The 20,687-nt window shown below is 39.1% G+C and overlaps 1 protein-coding gene across 1 annotated transcript in view; it reads left to right on the top strand.

The window, feature by feature from the left end:
* The window catches only part of LOC127629975 (striatin-4-like), a 35,484-nt gene extending 15,773 nt beyond the window's left edge, over positions 1 to 19,711 (top strand). The window contains exons 7-18 of the mRNA XM_052107320.1: positions 2,697 to 2,853; positions 4,861 to 4,962; positions 5,211 to 5,329; positions 5,592 to 5,767; positions 5,998 to 6,045; positions 6,490 to 6,611; positions 8,134 to 8,301; positions 8,406 to 8,546; positions 9,009 to 9,107; positions 19,047 to 19,133; positions 19,291 to 19,471; positions 19,571 to 19,711. Of these exons, the coding sequence (XP_051963280.1) occupies positions 2,697 to 2,853; positions 4,861 to 4,962; positions 5,211 to 5,329; positions 5,592 to 5,767; positions 5,998 to 6,045; positions 6,490 to 6,611; positions 8,134 to 8,301; positions 8,406 to 8,546; positions 9,009 to 9,107; positions 19,047 to 19,133; positions 19,291 to 19,460 (1,389 nt within the window). The 3' untranslated portion in view covers positions 19,461 to 19,471; positions 19,571 to 19,711. The remainder of the gene's footprint in view (positions 1 to 2,696; positions 2,854 to 4,860; positions 4,963 to 5,210; positions 5,330 to 5,591; positions 5,768 to 5,997; positions 6,046 to 6,489; positions 6,612 to 8,133; positions 8,302 to 8,405; positions 8,547 to 9,008; positions 9,108 to 19,046; positions 19,134 to 19,290; positions 19,472 to 19,570) is intronic.
* The last annotated feature ends 976 nt before the right edge of the window (positions 19,712 to 20,687 follow it).

Raw genomic sequence — 20,687 nt, 5'->3', positions numbered from 1 at the left:
TTTTAATTCCGTATAAAATGTTACCACCAAATTTTGGACTTTAGTAAGAATGTTGGCTTGTAGGGGGCCAAATCTACTGCTAAAGCTATCTAACAGATGTGAAGGACCAAACAGGATTACATCTGTCTTTTTCTCATTTTAGTTGGAGGAATTTTTATCCATCCAGCCTTTAATGTCACTTAAAAAGTCTATAAGAGGAGCAATCGAATTGATGCCAGATTTTAATGCGAGTTAGAGCTGTGTATCATCCGCATAACAGTGGTAGGAAACCACTAAAAAAAGTGGGAGTAAGTATAAAGAAAATAAGATCAGACCCAGAATGGAGCCTTGTGGCACTCCACAGGTGATGGGAACTGTGGTCGATGTGTACTCTCCAATTTTCACAGAAAAACTCCTAATTGTGAGATATGACAAAAAAAACTGTCTAGTGTGGCATTATGGATGCCAACCTCATATTTAGGTCTATTTAGGAGGATATGGTGATCAATGTTGTCAAAAGCAATGCTTAAGTCCAACAGTACAAGGGTGGCACAATTTCCAGAATCTAGGGCTAATAAAAGATAACTCACTACTTTTAGGATGGCAGACTCTGTACTGTGTTTTGCTGTAAAGCCCAATTGAAAGGGGTCTAAGATACAAACTAAGTAAGGGGAAAGCTGAGATAATACAACCTTCTCCAATACTTTTGATAGAAATGGCAATTTTGAGAAAGGTCTGTAATATTTGGGGTCTGTGGGGTCAAGATTAGATTTTTTAAGCATTGGCTGAACTAAGGCATGTTTAAAGCATAATGGAACAGCACTGTTTTCTAGGCAGCTATTGATGATTGAAAGTGCACAAGGGGAAACAGTGTCCAGTACATATTTGAAGGATTTAGTAGGAATTGCATCAAGAGAGCAGATGGTTGGTTTCATTTGAGATATAATAGCTAACAGATCAGAATGAGACATGGGCTGAATTTGAAAAGATGAGGACAAGTGGTTGAGATATATGAATTTTGACCTGAAACAGAAGAAATTTGTGATCTGACACCAGTGATTTTATTTATAAAGTAGTTACAAATCTTCTCACAAAACTTGGATCAGGGCCTGTCACTGTGATAGAGCTTAGCACAGATTTTAAAGTGGAGAACAGAAACGTAGGGTTGTGGGAATTTTTTTAATTCAAATTTAAGTTTAATTCAATTAGAAAAGTATTTTGACCTTTGCGAAGAAACAGCTTCCTGGTATTTAGACAGGCTATTTTGCAAGAGTTGGTATGATACTTGTAGTTTATCCTTTTTCCATTTTCTTTCTGCCAAAATTCCTTCCTTAAGGCACGGGTGTCACTGTTAAAACAGGGCTGTTTTTATAAGTTTGGGTTTCTTCATTTTTAGTGGAGCATCTACATTTAGAGTGTGTGACCAAGCTTGTGTGAAGGACCTTAGACTGATTGGGTGAGATTAACAGAGTCTTTAATTTGTACGAAGTCTCCAACAAGAATCTTTGATTGACAACATGTGTGTATATTAAAATCATCAAGGATCAGGAGATTATCAGAGCTAGGTACATAATAAGATAAAAAGTCTGAAAACTCCTTTGAAGTCCTTATTTGATTTAGGTGGTCTGTAAATGAGAGCACAGAGCAAGGGACTAGGAAGTTCAACTTTACACAATGAGACCTCAAAACTGTCATAGACATCAACTGGTTAAAAGCCTTCATCTAAACAAATTCTTAAAAACAGCGACGCGACGTTCTGGGGCAGCTAAAATAGTCACAGTTTACAGGGGAATTTTCAGAAAGAGGACCTAGCTCATTAAGCGTGAGCCAGGTTTCAGTGATGAATAAAAAGTCCATCTTGCTAGATGAGATAAATTAATTTAGTAGAAACATTTTGTTCAATATTTATCTCGCATTTATCAATGCCTTTTTTATTGGCAATGTTCTGTTCTCTCGCAGTAAGGAACTGCAGCTAGGCCTGATTAGTGTGAATGTGGCCTTAGTCTAAAACTTTAATAAACATCAGTATTGGGGCCTGGGAAGCTCCATGGTAAAGACTCTGGCTACCACCCTTGGAGTTCGCTAGTTTGAATGCCAGGGCATGCTGAGCGACTCCAGTTGGGTCTCCTAAGCAACCAAATTGGCAACCACATGGGGTAACCTCCCCGTGATCACTATAATGTGATTTGCTCTCAGTGGGGCGCGTGATGAGTTGTGCGTGGATGCCACTGTGGGTGTCGTAAAGCCTCCACATGCACTATACCTCCACGGTAACATGCTCAAGAAGCCACGTGATAAGATGCGTGGGTTGACGGTCTCGGACGCAGAGGCAGCTGAGATTCGTCCTCCGCCAACCGGATTGAGAGTCACTACGCCACCACAAGGACTTGGAGCACATAGAGAATTAGGCATTCCAAATGAAAAAGGAAATAAATAAACATTAGTATATATATTTTGTGCTGTAAAAATGGTGCTCAGGGACTGTCAGAGACTTTTAACTGGTTCATGTACAAACAAGCTAATTCCCTAAATAAATCAAAATTTCCAATACTACAAATGAAAGGGATAGGAAGTTTAAGAAGAGCGTGTCTTATTATTGGCTCAGCTGTAAAGCTGCATGTGAAATAAAAACAGTAAACAGCTTTTTGTCACATTACAGAGCTACTATCACACTACTGAGAAATGGATTTACTGATGTGTTGTCTGTATGCATGCAGATGGGTGGAGAGCCAATGACCACAGATCTTGACCACGAGGATGACGACGATGAAGACGACTCGGAGGACGCTCTGGGCGAGTTTGATTTCTTGGGCTCGGGAGAGGAGGGAGAAGGGGCGGGAGAGGCCCGTATCTCTGGAGACGGACGGGAATTGGGTACGGAAGACTGTATGGCTCATGGTTCTTACTAAACGTATTAAACATGCACTCAGTCATTGCATGAACGTGCACATGTTTATCGGTTAAGCCTTTTATGACCTTACACCGATAAAGGAAAGTCTTTTAATGCGTTTGTATGACCACACAAGTTGTTGGCTTATTAAGCTTAATCGTTGTAAGAATGTGCATTTAATCATTCTTACATCGATTAAGCTTTCCTTTATTGGTGTATGGTCCTAAACGGCTGAAGAATAAATCGATCGACATTGGTAGATTTTTGCCCAAAACCCTGATTTTGCGTTGCATAGAAACTGCATTACCGGCGTTCTCACCGGCTTATACAATGTGCGCAATAGTTGTGTGTGTTACTCTTCACAGTTTGATGTCAGAAGCAGAGAATAACTATTATTTGATGTCTCACATAAGGGCCATTTTCTTGCGTTGTCGGATTTATAAATTAAGATGATTTTTGGGAGTTTTTTCTAGTGGTGTGGATGCACCATGATGCAAATGTAATGGTGTTTGGTATAGAGTTGCGCTATATGCCGGTACTAACGAAATATTGCAATACCAAAAATTAAAAAATGGTACGATATCATCTTGTTGATAAGTTCGGTACATACTCCGTATAGTGCTATTGGCAAAATGTTAAGGGATGTGACATTTTTTTAAATGAAATGAAAATTTGACAATTCATCAATTCAAATCTCGATATGGTCAAGTTTTATCAGCAGAAGGATGTCATTTTATTAAATAATTTGCAGTCTGCATGCGCTGCACACTTCAGAATGAACAAGAGGTGCCACTGTGCTCTCTGTTATACCACACAAACACACATACACAGAGATGCACACAAATCCCACATGATGCTCAATGCAGTCTTTAGTGTTTGAGCAGTTGTGAACAATTTAATGAATTTTTCTCCAGTGAGATTTCAGCTTGTGAGTGTTTTAGTATTTCATTTGGAGTGCTGAGCTTTTTAAAAACTAGTTTCAAAACACACAGACGGAACTCAAAGATCCGACAAAATAAGAGTTTCGCCCAAATAAAAGTTCTGTTTAACCGAATGCGTGACATTAAGAGTATTGTGACTGAAAAATATTGCTATTGTATTGAAAATGTTTAGATTCATAGAAATAGCAATGACACTATTAGTAACAATAATTTCATAATAAATGGTTTTATAATTATCATTACTATCATTATGATTATCATTACTATATTATGATTATCATTACTATCATTATAATAATTATAACAATTGTTATTATTATATATAAACAGTATCACAAAAGCAAGTGTACTGAATATCTGCAGGCTGTAATTCAGCCATAACAGCCTTATGCCACAGGTTTTTCCTTTATAAAAACCTGTCTCTTTAGTATAAATAATGAGGTATTAGGGATGGTATCGTACTGAAGCCAAAAAATTGGTATCGAGCAACCCTAGTTTGGTTACCAACGGCATTGTAAAAATGCTTTCAAAAATGCAGTCAGCCATGATTAATGTATTCAGCAAGCGAAAGTGTCAAATAATAGATTTATTTTTATAAAGCAAGAAGAATTGTTTTTCTTTTTTATCAGGCTACTGATATTACTGGAATCTTTATTTTATGTGAGTTTAAATGTTTTAAACATATTTGTAAAAAACACTATTAATTGTGTCCATCTTTAAAACATTTTTTGGTTGCAAAAAAGTATTACAAAGCAAGTTGTCTCTCAAAAAAGTGTGTTTTTGAAAATGGATATGAGAGTTTCACTTTATCATCATGCTGTGACCACTCATTGTTTACTTTTAATATGCTTTTGTTTTAAACTTCCTGTTGATAAAATCTGTTGACTGGGTTGCCATTTGGTTCTAACGTCACTACACGCTTGTCTGTTTCCTTGATATTTTCTTGACCTTTTCCAGACATGTAATCAGAGCACAGAATGAATGACTGGCAGCAGCCAATATTGAGATATGTCTGTTGGTTTGTTTACTACTCTCACTTCCTCTGCTCAGGTTCAGAGAACCGTCGGAACAAGTTGCAGGGCATAATGTCAGATTTCCCCCCCAAACCCACTCCACCGCCTTCTATACCGGGCCAGGCACGCTCCAGTGAGGGTAAGATTCTCTGAATGCATGGCTGTAACCCAGTCTGAGCCCTTTTCATCATAAAAGATCACATAGTACTTGATAGCTGTGATAGCTATTTTATGACAGCCGTCTAGTTCGGTGTAAAACTTTGAAAAGATTATAGTGTGCTTCTGACCTCATATGATCTATGTTATAGTACATCTGTACTGAATATGCCAATTTCAGTGTGTAAAGTAAGAGTAATTACTCTAATAGTGTGTATATCTGTACTCTAGGGGGCGCTCTAGGCTTCTCGTCTGATGTCTTCATACTAGATGCAGTCGGAGGAGGGGATATGAACCTTGGAGAGCTGGCTGACCTTACCGTTGCCAATGACAATGACCTCACCATTGACGTTAGTGTTATAAGTACTTTTTCCTTCCCAACTGCTGTTTGAAAGTGTGTTTGTGGATTAGAATGTGTGTGCTTTAGCATTGTAAACAGGTTATGTTCAGAATATCATACTATTCCCTCTTTCTACAGTATATACAGTAGTCTGTATACTGTTTATAGTGTATGCATTTTCTGTATGCATTGAATTCTTGGATGATCCACTACATTTGTCAAAATGCAACACTGTGCTGTGCATGAACAATTTTCCTAACTTCTCTTCTCAGTTGCAGGAAAGTCGAGAGGAGTTCAAGAAGACGTGGAACCCTCGCTTCACACTGCGAAGCCACTTTGACGCCATCAGAGCGTTGACCTTTCACCCCAATCAGGCCGTGCTGCTGACCGCCTCTGAGGACGGGACGCTCAAGCTGTGGAACCTTAACAAGGCCATGCACTCCAAAAAGTACGAGCCACATTCCAAGCTTTTTCATCTTTCCTTCAGAACAAGATACATTACACACATACATTACAGAAAAGATCCATATTGTATGGTGTTCCCAGTATGCTAATAATAATTGTGTTAGGATAGGCATCTTGTGATGTATTTTTAGAAATATTGATGTGTGAATTATTCTTAGTTTTTTTTGTTTCATTGTTTTGACATGGATCCCTGTCTGGTTTCTGCTGTTTCAGAAATGCAGCGCTGGACGTTGAACCCATTTATACATTCAGAGCTCACAGGTGAGTGGGACTGGTTTGTTCTGAGGTCCAATTGAGAATTACATAGTATGACATCATGGGATTGTAGTTCATTCCCTTATTAAAGATGTTAAAAGCAGGTTTGTACCTTTTTGTCTGGTATTCAAATAATGTTTTCCTATTAAATCAACGCTTGTAGTCTTGTTATTTACTTCCAAGCTGGTTGGTTAGAAATCCATAAATCCTTTATGTAGGATTTTATGAATACTCCTGGAACAAGATGGCTGAAAAAGTCTGCGGGCACTATATCTTTCTATTGAGTTTGACTTTAACATGCTGTTAAGCTAATGACACAGTATCATGGTATATGAATATGGTAATCAAACAATGTTTTTTTCCATGGGATTATTATACCATGGCACTCCACTGCATTTTTTGTAAGAGTTTTAAGTGATGGTATCTTAATGTGTTATGTGTGTGTTTTAGTGGTGCTGTTCTGTCTCTGGCCATGGGGATGGATGGGGAGTCGTGCTTTAGCGGTGGTCTGGACGGAACTGTGCGCGGCTGGAAAATTCCAGATCTTAACGTGGATCCCTATGACAATTATGGCAAGTGTACCAATAAGTGCACTTGCGAGTTGGCTTTTTACACTTTATTTTTTTCGTAATGTGTAAATACTCCTTTCGGGTCTTTCCAGAAATGATGATGTCAGCTGTGCGTCTCATGTGATTGGTGATTGATGTGCAAAAAAAATCTAATCAATCAGTATTGTATTAGTTTACTTTTCCAGTGAAAATATATAGACATCCTTTAAATGAGATACTTTGACCTAAAAAGCAAAATTACAAGATTTTAAAGGGATATTTCACCCAAAAATGAAAATTCTCTCATCATTTACTCACCCTCATGCCATCCCAGATGTGTATGACTTACTTTCTTCTGCTGAACACAAATGAAGATTTAGAAGTATATCTCAGCTCTGTTGGTCCATACAATGCAAGTGAATGGTGGCCGGATCTTAAAGGTCCAAAAAACATATAAAAGCAGCATAAAAGTAATCCATACGACTCCTGTGGTAACATCCATGTGTCAAAGTGGCCTCGCAGTGTGAAGCGAGGGTTCCACGCCTTCTTGAACTCCTCTCAACTTTCCTGCAACTGAGAAGAGAAGTTAGGAAAATTGTTCATGCACAGCACAGTGTTGCATTTTGACAAATGTAGTGGATCATCCAAGAATTCAGCGCATACAGAAAGTGCATATACTTATAAACTGTATACAGACTACTGTATATACTGTAGAAAGATAAATATTTAAGTTCTTTTTTTACTATAATTTCTCCTCCCTGCCCAGTAGATGGCGATATGCATGAAAAATATGAATCTGGAAAAAGAAAAAGAAGATTGTGGCAGTGAAAGTGAAGTGGAGATTTATAGTAAAAAGGACTTAAATATTGATCTGTTTTTCACACACCTATCATATCGCTTCTGAAAACATGGATTAAACCACTGGAGTTGTATGGATTACTATTATGCTGCCTTTATTTGCTTTTTGGAGCTTCAAGTTCTGGCCACCATTCACTTGGATTGAATGGGCATACAATAGCTGAGGTATTTTTGATCTTTGTGTTAAGCAGGAGAAAGAAATTCATACACACCTGGGATGACATGAGAGTGAGTAAATGATAAGTGCATTTTTTATTTTTGGGTGAACAATCAAAATTGTTTTTGTATAGAAACCTAACCAGATTTAGTGAGGTTTATGCTTAAAAATAAAGAAAATTGGTAATGGAGCTAAACTGGTTTTCCCTATGTATTTTTATGTTTTTCTTCCACTAGTGGGAAACTTCATTTTATCTAAGATTTCTCTTAAAATATGTCTTAAATCAATTGTCATTTTGTTTCTCAAGTAAATGTGTTTTGCATAATATTATTATTTTATTTTTTTTATTTTTTTTTTTACCAGAAATCAATCCAAAAATACTGATCAAGGAAATTATATTTTACAGTGTTAAAAGTTTGGGTGCTTGCACTTTTTATTACAATCCACTAGAGGCCACTCTGTTTATAAACAAATTATCAGGAGACTTTACTTGAGGACTGGAAGTGAATGTGTTTGGGTGTGTATAAACAGATCCAGGTGTAGAGAGCAGTGCGCTGTCCGGTCATGAGGATGCAGTGTGGGGTTTGGCTTACTCCTCCAGCCTGAAGCGGTTGGCCTCGTGCTCAGCTGACGGCACTGTGCGGATCTGGGACCCTCACAGTTCCTCACCATGTGTGTCTGTCTTCAACAAGGAGAAAGGTGAGGAGTAGAGAGAATTTAGACTTCTGATAAAAGATTTAGAGAAGTATAATGATTCGAATGACAGAAATACTTGTCTATCTAACTCTCTTTCTCATTCTCAGAACATGGCACTCCCACCTCAGTTGCCTTTGTAAACACTGACCCGTCTCAGGTCGTGGTGTCTTTTGATGGGGGTGAGACTCTGCTTTATGACCTCAACACAGAGCAAAGCATCATAGTCCTGGAGACCCAGGCTAAGGATGGTAAGCACCAGTTTATACAGAAATGAGTGTCTAGCTAAATGTAAATTTAAATCCCCAAAACATTTTCTATTAAGAAGAGTGTTTTCTAAGGCTAGCATCACTTTTACTAATGCTCACACCTGAGCCCCAGTCACACTAAACGTCAGGCTCCATTCACTCCCATTCAGATGCATCAGAATGTGGAGATCAGAAATGCAAGCTCATCTGAAGAAATATAGCATTTTTGCTCTGGACAAAAGTTCAGTTTTGGTGAACTCTGTTCTGCGAATCTGTGTGACCAATAGAAGATCAAAACATCATTGTTATATCAGGTGTTGCACCATAAGATGTCATATGGCACTGCACATCACCCTAAAAACACCATACCAACAGTGAAGATGCCATATGTAAAAGTATGTGAACAAAGTCTTGTATGATGTTATAACATAATATATTTTGTTTGTATTTTCTGCCCCTCTGCAGGCAGTGAACTGATTAACCGTGTGGTCAGCCATCCGTTACAATCGATTTCCATAACAGCCCACGAGAATCGCACCATCCGCTTCCTGGATAACAAAACAGGTGTGTGTGTGTGTGTGTGTGTGTGTGTGTGTGTGTGTCAAGAGCTTGTAGCAATTTTGAGGGATATCCAAGGCCAGTAATAACACCACTTATTTTCCCACTGTGCACCATTTGAACTGTAAATACACTACCAAAGCCATTTGACCCCCCCAACCGTGCAGTCACAATGGATCGCTCAGCAGTTATTGCTCCTCCGTATAAAAAGCCTCAATCGAATCTGTGCCAGTCACCAAGCTTTACTCACCTGTTTATATAGAAAAAGCACTTGCTATAAAAGTGAATAGCATTCTTGGTGTGAAAGATTAGCTGCTGGAGAAAAGACACTTGATGAAATGAAAAATTACGTGTCAGCGATGGATTTAGATGGAATTCTTGCCCTCAGTCAAAGCTAGTCATAGTCACATAGTTGAATGTACACAACTGCAAATGAGATTTGAGAGCTGCTGCACCAAACAAAATTAGAAAACAAATTTTACAAATAAAACAAAATATATATATTAAGGCTGGGCGATAAAACGATATCGCTATTTATCACGATAAAGAAAATCCACGATATCAACGATAAGCTATTGAGGAATTTTCGATATTTACTGTGTGTCACTAAAACACAAGCAGTTCGGCTTTCTTAGGCTGCGATTCCACTGGGGCGGACGAAATCCGCTCAAAGGCGCTCGCAGCGCTAGGAGAAATTGTTCCGCACCGTTGCCAATCCTACAATCCACCTTGCGAGCATGACGCTCGGCTTTCATAGGAATGAATTGAAAACGCTCTAGCCTTCGCTCACAATGCGCCAGTGTTAACGTAGGGTCAGACTGGATGAACTTGCTAATGCAAGCTGCCTTGCTAACAATTAGGTTACGTCGGACACCGGATTGATTCCATCCACACCATGACACTATGCTTCAGAACAAACATTCATTTTCAATTGATAAACGGTAAAATTGGTAAAAGATCCCGCAGACCCCAATGCTTTGGCCTTCTCTGGACATCCTGTGCAGTTTTGTAGAGACTATTTTGATGGTTTAGAATAAATGTTTTCTTCTTTTCTTCAGTCAACTTTGAAAGAAAAAAAAAAAAAGAAAGTGCAATTTGTAAATGTGATAAATATATGATAAATATCGATGTCGAACAACATGAAAAAGATTATCGTGATAACAATTTTGGCCATATCGCCCAGCCCTAATATATATACACTCACCTAGAACTTTATTAGGAACAGTATGGTCCTAAAAATAGTTCCCAATACGGTCTTCTGCTGTCGTAGCCCATTCGCCTCAAGGTTCGATGTGTTTGCATTCTTAGATGCTATTCTGCACACTACAAATGTACAGAGTGGTTATCTGAGTTACTGTAGCCTTTCTGTCAGCTCAAACCTGTCTGGCCATTCTCCGTTGACCTTTTTCATCAACAATGTGTTTCTGTCCACAGAACTGCCCCTGACTGTATGTTTTTTTGTTTTTGGTTCCATCCAACTCTAGAGACTATAGTGTCTGTTGTGCATGAAAATCCAAGGAGATCAGCAGTTATACCAGTCAAACCAGCCTGTCTGGCACCAACAATCATGCCACCAATTTTCCCTATTGTGATGGTTGATGTGAACATTAACTGAAGCTCCTGACCCATATTTGCATGATTTTATGCAGTGCATTGCTGCCACATGATTGGCTGATTAGATAATCAAATGAATAAGTAGGTGTACAGGTGTTCCTAATAAAGTTCTAGGTGAGTGTATATACAGCGGGTGAAATAAGTATTGAACACGTCAACATTCTTTTCAGTAAATCTATTTCCAAAGGTGCTATTGACATGAAATTTTCACCAGATGTTGGTAACAACCCAAGTAATCCATACATACAAAGAAACCAAAACAAATGAGCTCAGCAAATTAAGTTATGTGTAATAATGTGAAATGACACAGGAAAAAAGTATTGAAGACATGAAGAAAGGGAGGTGCAAAAAGGCATGGAAAGCCAAGCCAACAGCTGAAAACTCTCAGTAATTAAAAAGCAATCCAGCCAAATTAATATCAGCTGGTTCAGTCCCAACTGATGGCCTACAAAAATGTCTCATTGCCAAGGTGTCACAAGACACAACTCATGATGGGTAAATGCAAAGAGCTGTCTCAAGACCTTCGCAACCTAATTGTTGCAAAACATAACGATGGCATTGGTTATAGGCGCATTTCTAAGCTTCTGAATGTTCCAATGAGCACTGTTGGGGCCATAATACGGAAGTGGAAAGACAATCATTTCACCATAAATTTGCCTCGACCAGGTGCTCCTCGCAAGATTTCTGACAGAGGAGTGAAAAGAATAATCAGAAGAGTTGTCCAAGAGCCAAGGACCACTTGTGGAGAGCTTCAAAAGGACCTGCAATTAGCAGGTACTGTTGTCTCAAGAAAACAGTAAGTAATGCACTCCACCGCCATGGCCTGTATGCACGCTCACCACAAGACTCCATTGCTGAAAAAAAAAAAAGCATGCTGAAGCTCCTTTAAAGTTTGCTGCACAACATTTGGAAAAGCCAGTGAAATACTGGGAGTATATAGTGTGGTCAGAAGAGAGCAAAATTGAACTGTTTGGATGTCATAATACACACCATGTTTGGAGGAGAAATGGCACTGCACATCACCATAAAAACACCATACCAACAGTAAAGTTTGGAGGTGGAAATCATGGTGTGGGGTTGCTTTTCAACAAATGGTACTGGCAAACTTCACATAATTGAAGGAAGGATGAATGGGCAAATTTACCGAGACATTCTTGACAAAAATCTGCTGCCATTTACCAGGATGATGAAGATGAAACGAGGGTGCATATTTCAGCAAGAAAATGATCCCAAACACACAGCCAAGGAAACTCTCAATTTGTTTCAAAGAAAGAAAATAAAGCTGCTAGAATGGCCCAGCCAATCAACTGACTTAAATCCCATTGAAAATCTATGGAAAGAACTGAAGATCAAGATTCATAGAAGAGGCCCACAGAACCATCAAGATTTGAAGACTGTTTGTGTGGAAGAATGGGTCAATCAAACCAGAGCAATGCATGCGACTAGTTTCTCCATACAGGAGGTGTCTTGAAGCTGTCATTACCAACAAAGGCTTTTGTACAAAGTATTAAATATCAGTAAGCGTGTTCAATACTTTTTCCCTGTGTCATTTCACATTATTTCACATAACTTAATTTGCTTTGTATGTATGGATTACTTGGGATGTCAATAGCACCTTTTGGAAATATATATATATATATATATTTCTAGCCATCTAGCTGATCCCACAATAACTCAATGGGGTTAAGATCCATAACACTCTTTTCCAATTATCTGTTGTCCAATGTCTGTGTTTCTTTGCCCACTCTAACCTTTTTTATTTTCCATTTCAAAAGTGGCTTTTTCTTTGCAATTCTTCCCATAAGGCTGCACCCCTGAGTCTTCTCTTTACTGTTGTAAATGAAACTGGTGTTGAGCGGGTAGAATTCAATGAAGATGTCAGCTGAGGACATGTGAGGCATCTATTTCTTAAACTAGAGGCTCTGATGTACTTCTCCTCTTGTTTAGTTGTACATCTGGGCCTTCCACATCTCTTTCTGTCCTTGTTAGAGCCAGTTGTTCTTTGTCTTTGAAGACTGTAGTGTACACCTTTTGTATGAAATCTTTTTTTTTTTTTTTTTTTGTTTTTGAGTTTCTAGAGAAAGCAGATTCTTTTTTTTGGTGTTTTTGGCCTAATATTGACCATAAGACATGCCAGTCTATTGCATACTGTGGAAACACAAAAACAAGCAACAAGACAATGTTAAGCTTCATTTAACATATCAAATATCTTTCAGCTGTGTTTAATATAATGAAAAGTGATTTTCTAATACTAAATTAGCAATTTATCATGATTACCCAAGAAGGTGTTGAAGTGATGGCTGCTGGAAATGGGGCCTGTCTAGATTTGGTCAAAAATTACTTTTTTTCAAATAGTGATGTGCAGTTTTTTTACATCAGTAAATGTCATGGAAACTGACAATGAGGCTCAGTAGCCGCTAGCTAGTTATCCGGCTAATATGTAATATGATTTGTTGTGTAAGACAGCAATGACAATGCTATCGACTTAACACAACAGCAATTCCGACATCAACACCATTGGTGTTTATTTATGTACTAATTAGCTAAAAAAATGTCATGATCCACAGTGCTGACATAGGCAACAAATAGTTTATTTTCGTGATGTTCATTGACGATTGGGAATCCAGTTTATGGTGCATTACTGCCACCTACTGAGCTGGAGTCAAGAAAGTCCTCACAAGAAAGTATTTTATTGGAGTCAAACGTCTACTGAAGATGATGAAATTGGCACCAAGACATTAGCAGCAGATCCTTCAAATCCTGTAAGTTGCGAGGTGGACTTGTTGGTCCAGCACATCCCACAGATGCTCAGTCAGAGGCCTCTGAGATCTTGGGAATTTGGAATTCAGGGTAACTCCTTGAACTCTTCATCATGTTCCTCAAATCATCCCCAAGCAATGTGTGTACTGTGGCAGGGCACATTATCTTACTGAAAGTGGCCACTACCAACAGAGTACCTGGTCTGCAAAGATGTTTAGGTATGTGGCACATGTCAAATTGACATCCACATGAATGGTGGGACCCAGGGTTTTCCAGCAGAACATTGCCCAGAGTATCACACTACCTCCACCGGCTTGTCGTCTTCCCACAGTGCATCCTGGTGCCATCACTTCCCCAGGAAAATGCTGCACACGTGCACAGCCATCCACGTGATGTAAAAAAAAATGGGACTTATCGACCAGGCGACCTTCTTCCAAGATTCTTTTGATAGTGGACAGAGGTCATCATGGGCACTCTTGACTGGTCTGCATCCCCATGCACAGCAGGATACAATGCACTGTCTTTTGTGACCCATTCCTCAAGTACCCATCATTAACATTTTCTGTGACTTGTGCCACTGTAGACCTCCTATCGGTTCAGGACAGACAGGCTAGCCCTCACGCATCAACGAGGTGCCCAACACCCTGTCGCTGGTTTGTGGTTTGTCCCGCCTTGGACCTCACCACTCACAGTTGCACAATAAGATTTTAAGTTATAACGCCCCCTAGCATTGGATATATAAAACATTTGGCATGTGCCTTCGGGATGGCCATGTTTACATGCAACCAAATAATCAGTTTAGAATCCTACTGATATCTCAATCGGATTGAAAAGCCGTCATGTAAACACAAAAATGAACCGATTGAGCTGGATCCAAATTAAATTTCCATCCGATTGAAGGGGGTAGTGTAGACCTAAAATAATCTTAAGAGAAAAATATTAGCCATGGAAACGTTTGAATCTGACTACTTTCTCAATAGTATTCTAATATACCTATCGCTCATGTGCAGAGATGTGGTGTGTATGTATGTTTATACACGATACTCTTCGTGGGAACCTAATTTATGCAATGTCAAAAAGCATTATTAAGGGTTTGCGGCCTCACGCTGAATTTACTGCAGGGCACATACAGTTGAAGTCAAAATTTTACATACACCTTAGCCAAAAACATTTAAACAAGTTTTTCACATTTCTTGACATTGAATTGTAGAAAACATTCCCTGTCTTAGGTCAGTTAGGATCACTACTTTATTTTAAGAATGTGAAATGTCAGAATAATAGTAGAGAATGATTTATTTGACCTTATATTACTTGCATCACATTCCAGTGGGTCAGAAGTTTACATACACTTTGTTAGTATTTGGGAGCATTGCCTTTTAAATAGTTTAACTTAGTTAAAGTTTTCTACAAGCTTCAACCAATAAGTTGCTGGGATTTTGGCCCATTCCTCCAGACAGAACTGGATTAATAAAGTCAGGTTTGTAGGCCTTCTTGCTCGCACACACTTTTGAGGTCAGGGCTTTGTGATTGCCACTCCAATACCTTGACTTTGTTGCCACAAATTTGGAGGCATGCTTGTGGTCATTATCAATTTGGAAGACCTATTTCTGATCAAGCTTTAACTTCCTGGCTGATGTCATGAGATGTTGCTTCAGTATATCCATATAATTTTCCTTCATCATGATGCCATCTATTTTGTGAAGTCCACCAGTCTCTCCTGCAGCAATGAAACCCCACAACATGATTCTGCCACCCCCATGCTTCAGGGTTGGGATGCTGTTCTTTGGCTTGCAAGCCTCACCCTTTTCCCTCCAAACATAACAATGATCATTATGGTCAAACATTTTTGTTTCATCAGCCCCGAAGACATTTCTCCAAAATGTATGATCTTTGTCCCCATGTGCACTGTAGTCTGCCTTTTTATGGCAGTTTTGGAGCAGTGGTTACTTCCTTGCTGAGCAGCCTTTCAGGTTATTTAGATACAGGACTCGTTTTACCGTGGATATAGATACTTGTCTACCTGTTTCCTTTTGCATCTTCACAAGGTCCTTAGCTGTTGTTCAGGGATTGATTTGCACTTTTCACACCAAACTATGTTCATCTCTAGGAGACAGAATGCGTCTCCTTCCTGAGCAGTATGATAGCTGCGTGGTATTGTTTGTACAGATGAATGCGATGCCTTCAGGCATTTGGAATTTTCTCCCAAGGATGATGATCTTCCCATGATTTAGAAAAAAGAGGTACTGAGTTTGAAGTTAGGCCTTAAAATACATCCACAGGTACACCTATAATGCAGTATACCTATCAGAAGCTAATTTTCTAAAGGCTTGACTTCATTTTCTGGAATTTTCCAAGCTGCTTAAAGGCACAGTAAACTGTATGTTCTTTCATGGCATCACATAAAGCAAAAAAGAAGGTTGCCACTCTTAATAGAGACTTTAAGCAGTAAAACGATGTTCTGTGTTCCATTGCGTGTATGCAACATCACACTTCCTGACCAAAACCATCATTTTTAAAGCATTTCTTCTTTGCCATTTTGACAGTCAATCATTCAGTAAGTGGCCTAAACATCCTTCTCAAAACCTTTAATCACACACGATTATAGGCTTTGAATAAAAAACCTACAAAATATTGATAGACTATTCAGATAATATTAATAGACTATTATTAATAATAATAATATCTAGGTTTTAGATATAGTCTATTTATTAGATGCTGCTTCTAATTCTTTGTTTGCCGAGTAGAGTGAGTAACAGAAGAAGAAATCTTTTCTGGCATGTTTGTTTTTAGATATCTCAACAAATTAAAAATGGCAATTATGGACTTCGGTGCCATTCTCACTTTCACAGCTTTTCTCCACTTCTTCAGAACGCAACGACTGACGTTCTTCGCATGCGCAGATGTTTGGTTAGGAATACATGTAATGCACACGTAAACTAATATTTTTATCGGATTGCAAAGTTTAGAGGACATATAAACAGTACATTCTGAATCTGCAATCAATTGAATTTATTCAGATTGACACAAATTAGTGCATGTAAACATGGCCATTGTATCTTATAAACAATTAAATTAATCATATATTTAATATATTTACATAACTTTTTGTTAGGAGCACCTTCAGGTGAAACATACCAAATTTCATGTACATCCAACAAACAGCCTAGGACAAGTTTGAAAAAATGTGTTTTTTAATAAAATCAAAGTGGTAGAAACTTTCAGATTGGGGGCACTGAACGATTCGGACAAAATTATTTTTTTTTTTATTCTAGCCCTTACAGTTTTGGAGTTAATCTTTATATCTATATTTATAATAATTTTAAAAAATGATATCGATGATAAAATTTAGTAATTTCCGATATTTATCTAGATGGTCGGATCAGGCTTGTGTCTCTAAAAACTCAAGCAGTTAAGCATAGTTATTCACACAACTAGCTTACTGAATCACAGTCATAAAGGCCGCTAGGATGTACTAGCTGGCTAGTGGCTACATAGCCCTGCTGTCATGGAAACTGACAATGAGGCTCAGTAGCCTAAAGTGATTTTCTAATACTAAATTAGCAATTTATCATGATTACCCAAGAAGGTGTTGAAGTGATGGCTGCTGGAAATGGGGCCTGTCTAGATTTGGTCAAAAATTACTTTTTTTCAAATAGTGATGTGCAGTTTTTTTACATCAGTAAATGTCATGGAAACTGACAATGAGGCTCAGTAGCCGCTAGCTAGTTATCCGGCTAATATGTAATATGATTTGTTGTGTAAGACAGCAATGACAATGCTATCGACTTAACACAACAGCAATTCCGACATCAACACCATTGGTGTTTATTTATGTACTAATTAGCTAAAAAATGTCATGATCCACAGTGCTGACATAGGCAACAAATAGTTTATTTTCGTGATGTTCATTGACGATTGGGAATCCAGTTTATGGTGCATTACTGCCACCTACTGAGCTGGAGTCAAGAAAGTCCTCACAAGAAAGTATTTTATTGGAGTCAAACGTCTACTGAAGATGATGAAATTGGCACCAAGACATTAGCAGCAGATCCTTCAAATCCTGTAAGTTGCGAGGTGGAGCTGCCATGTATTGGACTTGTTGGTCCAGCACATCCCACAGATGCTCAGTCAGAGGCCTCTGAGATCTTGGGAATTTGGAATTCAGGGTAACTCCTTGAACTCTTCATCATGTTCCTCAAATCATCCCCAAGCAATGTGTGTACTGTGGCAGGGCACATTATCTTACTGAAAGTGGCCACTACCAACAGAGTACCTGGTCTGCAAAGTACCTGTACCTGGTCTGCAAAGATGTTTAGGTATGTGGCACATGTCAAATTGACATCCACATGAATGGTGGGACCCAGGGTTTTCCAGCAGAACATTGCCCAGAGTATCACACTACCTCCACCGGCTTGTCGTCTTCCCACAGTGCATCCTGGTGCCATCACTTCCCCAGGAAAATGCTGCACACGTGCACAGCCATCCACGTGATGTAAAAAAAAATGGGACTTATCAACCAGGCGACCTTCTTCCAAGATTCTTTTGATAGTGGACAGAGGTCATCATGGGCACTCTTGACTGGTCTGCATCCCCATGCACAGCAGGATACAATGCACTGTCTTTTGTGACCCATTCCTCAAGTACCCATCATTAACATTTTCTGTGACTTGTGCCACTGTAAACCTCCTATCGGTTCAGGACAGACAGGCTAGCCCTCACGCATCAACGAGGTGCCCAACACCCTGTCGCTGGTTTGTGGTTTGTCCCGCCTTGGACCTCACCACTCACCAGTGGTGAGTAGGTACTCCCCACTGCTGACTGGGAGCTCTTCACAAGCCTTGCCATTTCAGAGATGCTCTGACCCAGTCGTCTGGTCATAACAATTTGGCCCTTGTCAATGTCACTCAGGTCTTTACTCCTGCCCATTTCTCCTGCATTCAACATGTTGACTACAAGAACTGATTGTTCACTTACCATCTAATCTATCCAGACCTTTACATGTGGCCTTGTTAGGAGATGATCAACATCATTCACTTCACCTGTGAGTGATTATACTGTTTTGGCTCATCTGTGTATTAGTACTTGACTAAAAAAACTTTGATGAAACGGTTGCAGATTTATGACTTTTTTTAGTTATAGCACCCCCTATGGGCAGAATTTGATAACATGTGGCATATATCCTTAAAATGTCACTATGTCAACATTTAAAAGTTTAGTTAAGTTTGAACTTTGAGTTTGGAAGATATAGGTCATTAAGTGAATTGGGGCTAAGCCCAAACATCCCATTGGCTTGTATTTCTGAAGTGCTTTGAAAAATCCAAAATATTTATACATTTTTGTCACAAGGGTCTGTAGATGTTGTATTCAAAATTTCAAGCCAATCAGAATAGGAACTTTTTCTGAATTTTGATTCTTGCCCTTATGGTTCCGGATTTATTAGTGGAAACGTAAATGTACTAATTATTGTGCCACCTAGATTTAGACGGGTGTTTGTATCTCTGAGAAAGTAATTTAACAAAAATGATATCACCTTTAATGTTTTTCCTTCTCTCTGTCTCACTGTGGCCACAGGGAAAGTGATTCATTCTATGGTAGCCCACCTGGATGCTGTAACCTGTCTCACCACAGACCCTAAAGGCACTTACCTCATCTCTGGCAGTAAGTAAATATACACACACAAGTATTCTCAAGTGTATCATGTCAGAGAGATAAATAACAAGCCTAATGCAAACCCTCAAAGTCAGCGGAAACCATTCTCATGGAATTTATATGTTAGCTAGTAGTTACACTTATGCTCTCTGTATCTATACCTCAGGTCACGACTGCTCGGTGCGCTTGTGGATGCTGGACAATCACACGTGTGTGCAGGAGATCACGGCGCACAGGAAGAAACATGATGAGGCCATCCATGACGTGGCCTTCCACCCCTCACAGCCCTTCATCGCCAGTGCTGGGGCTGACGCACTTGCCAAGATCTTCGTGTGATTTCCTCACCGGTAAACATGCAATTTAGCAGTTGTTTGTATTTGTATGTGCATCCGGATGTGAATTTACATGTAGCATCTGCATCATTGAGCTTATTTCTCTCGTTCCAGGGGAGCCACCCTCACTACTGGGCCAAAAGAGGGAAACACCGAATATCCAACAATGCACACACACACACACACACACACACACACACACACACACACACACACACACACACACACACACACACACACACACAAACTCTGAAAGGAACATGTAATTTCCTGTGTGAAAGGCACAGAACTCAATAACCCATAATCCTTTTATCAATGCCGCACACATTGTGATATGAATTGTACTGCTTTTAATACTAATCATTTTGCTGCTCCTGATTTCAATGTTAGACAACACTACTAAATCAATTTTCTTTTCTTTTTTATCTCTGCACAGTGTGTAGAGGTAGATGTCCACTCTGTTGACAGATGGACACAGGCAAACATACACACCTTAACACAACACACACCCTAGATTTTAATTTCATGCATGGTTTAGGTGGAGGATTTGAAGGCTCTCGGTTTATCAAGACATTACCAAAGCCTGCACATTTTCTTAATGTAAATTGCATTAGCCCTAATCTGTGAATTAATGTCCTCACGTAACTGTTGCCTAGTAACGTGGGGCATTTGATGCATTTCATTCCAAAGACTGCTTTAGACAAGTTTCTTTATTTAGCATTTGCATTTTAGCTGCGAAGTAAAACAGCTTTACCTTTAGCCTCACAGCTAAGAGCCTTAGCATTTCATAATCACTTTCTTGCATTTCATTTGTATATCATGAACTAAAACCAAACACATGAACCTGCATGTGTGCGTTTGTGACGGTGTCCGCACAAAACTTTTTTATTCACTGTCATCGTTCATACCCGGTCAGGTGGCATTGTCCATAATACTCACCTGACTGTCAAGTAGTGTATTTATTCTAGTGTTTGGTCAGAAGAACTTTCTGGAAGATCTTCAGTTGGGAGCACATGAGTTCAAACTCTTTCTGTATATAAACAGAATACGTTGTACATAGTGCACTGTATCACAATCTTGGTGCTAAGATCTCCTCTGAATCAGGGACCTGTTCACGTTGCGGGTCAAAAAGCACTAAATCTCAGTTGACGCCTGCTGTTTCTCTGAGTCATCGGTTCTTTGGCACTTCAGAGTTACAGCCAGTGTGTCAAGAGTTTCAGAATTCTGAAAT

This window comes from Xyrauchen texanus, chromosome 36 (genome assembly GCF_025860055.1).
Source record: "Xyrauchen texanus isolate HMW12.3.18 chromosome 36, RBS_HiC_50CHRs, whole genome shotgun sequence".
NCBI lineage: Eukaryota > Metazoa > Chordata > Actinopteri > Cypriniformes > Catostomidae > Xyrauchen > Xyrauchen texanus.
Note: the sequence above shows the minus strand (reverse complement) of the source record. Positions and strands in the feature narration are given on the sequence as shown.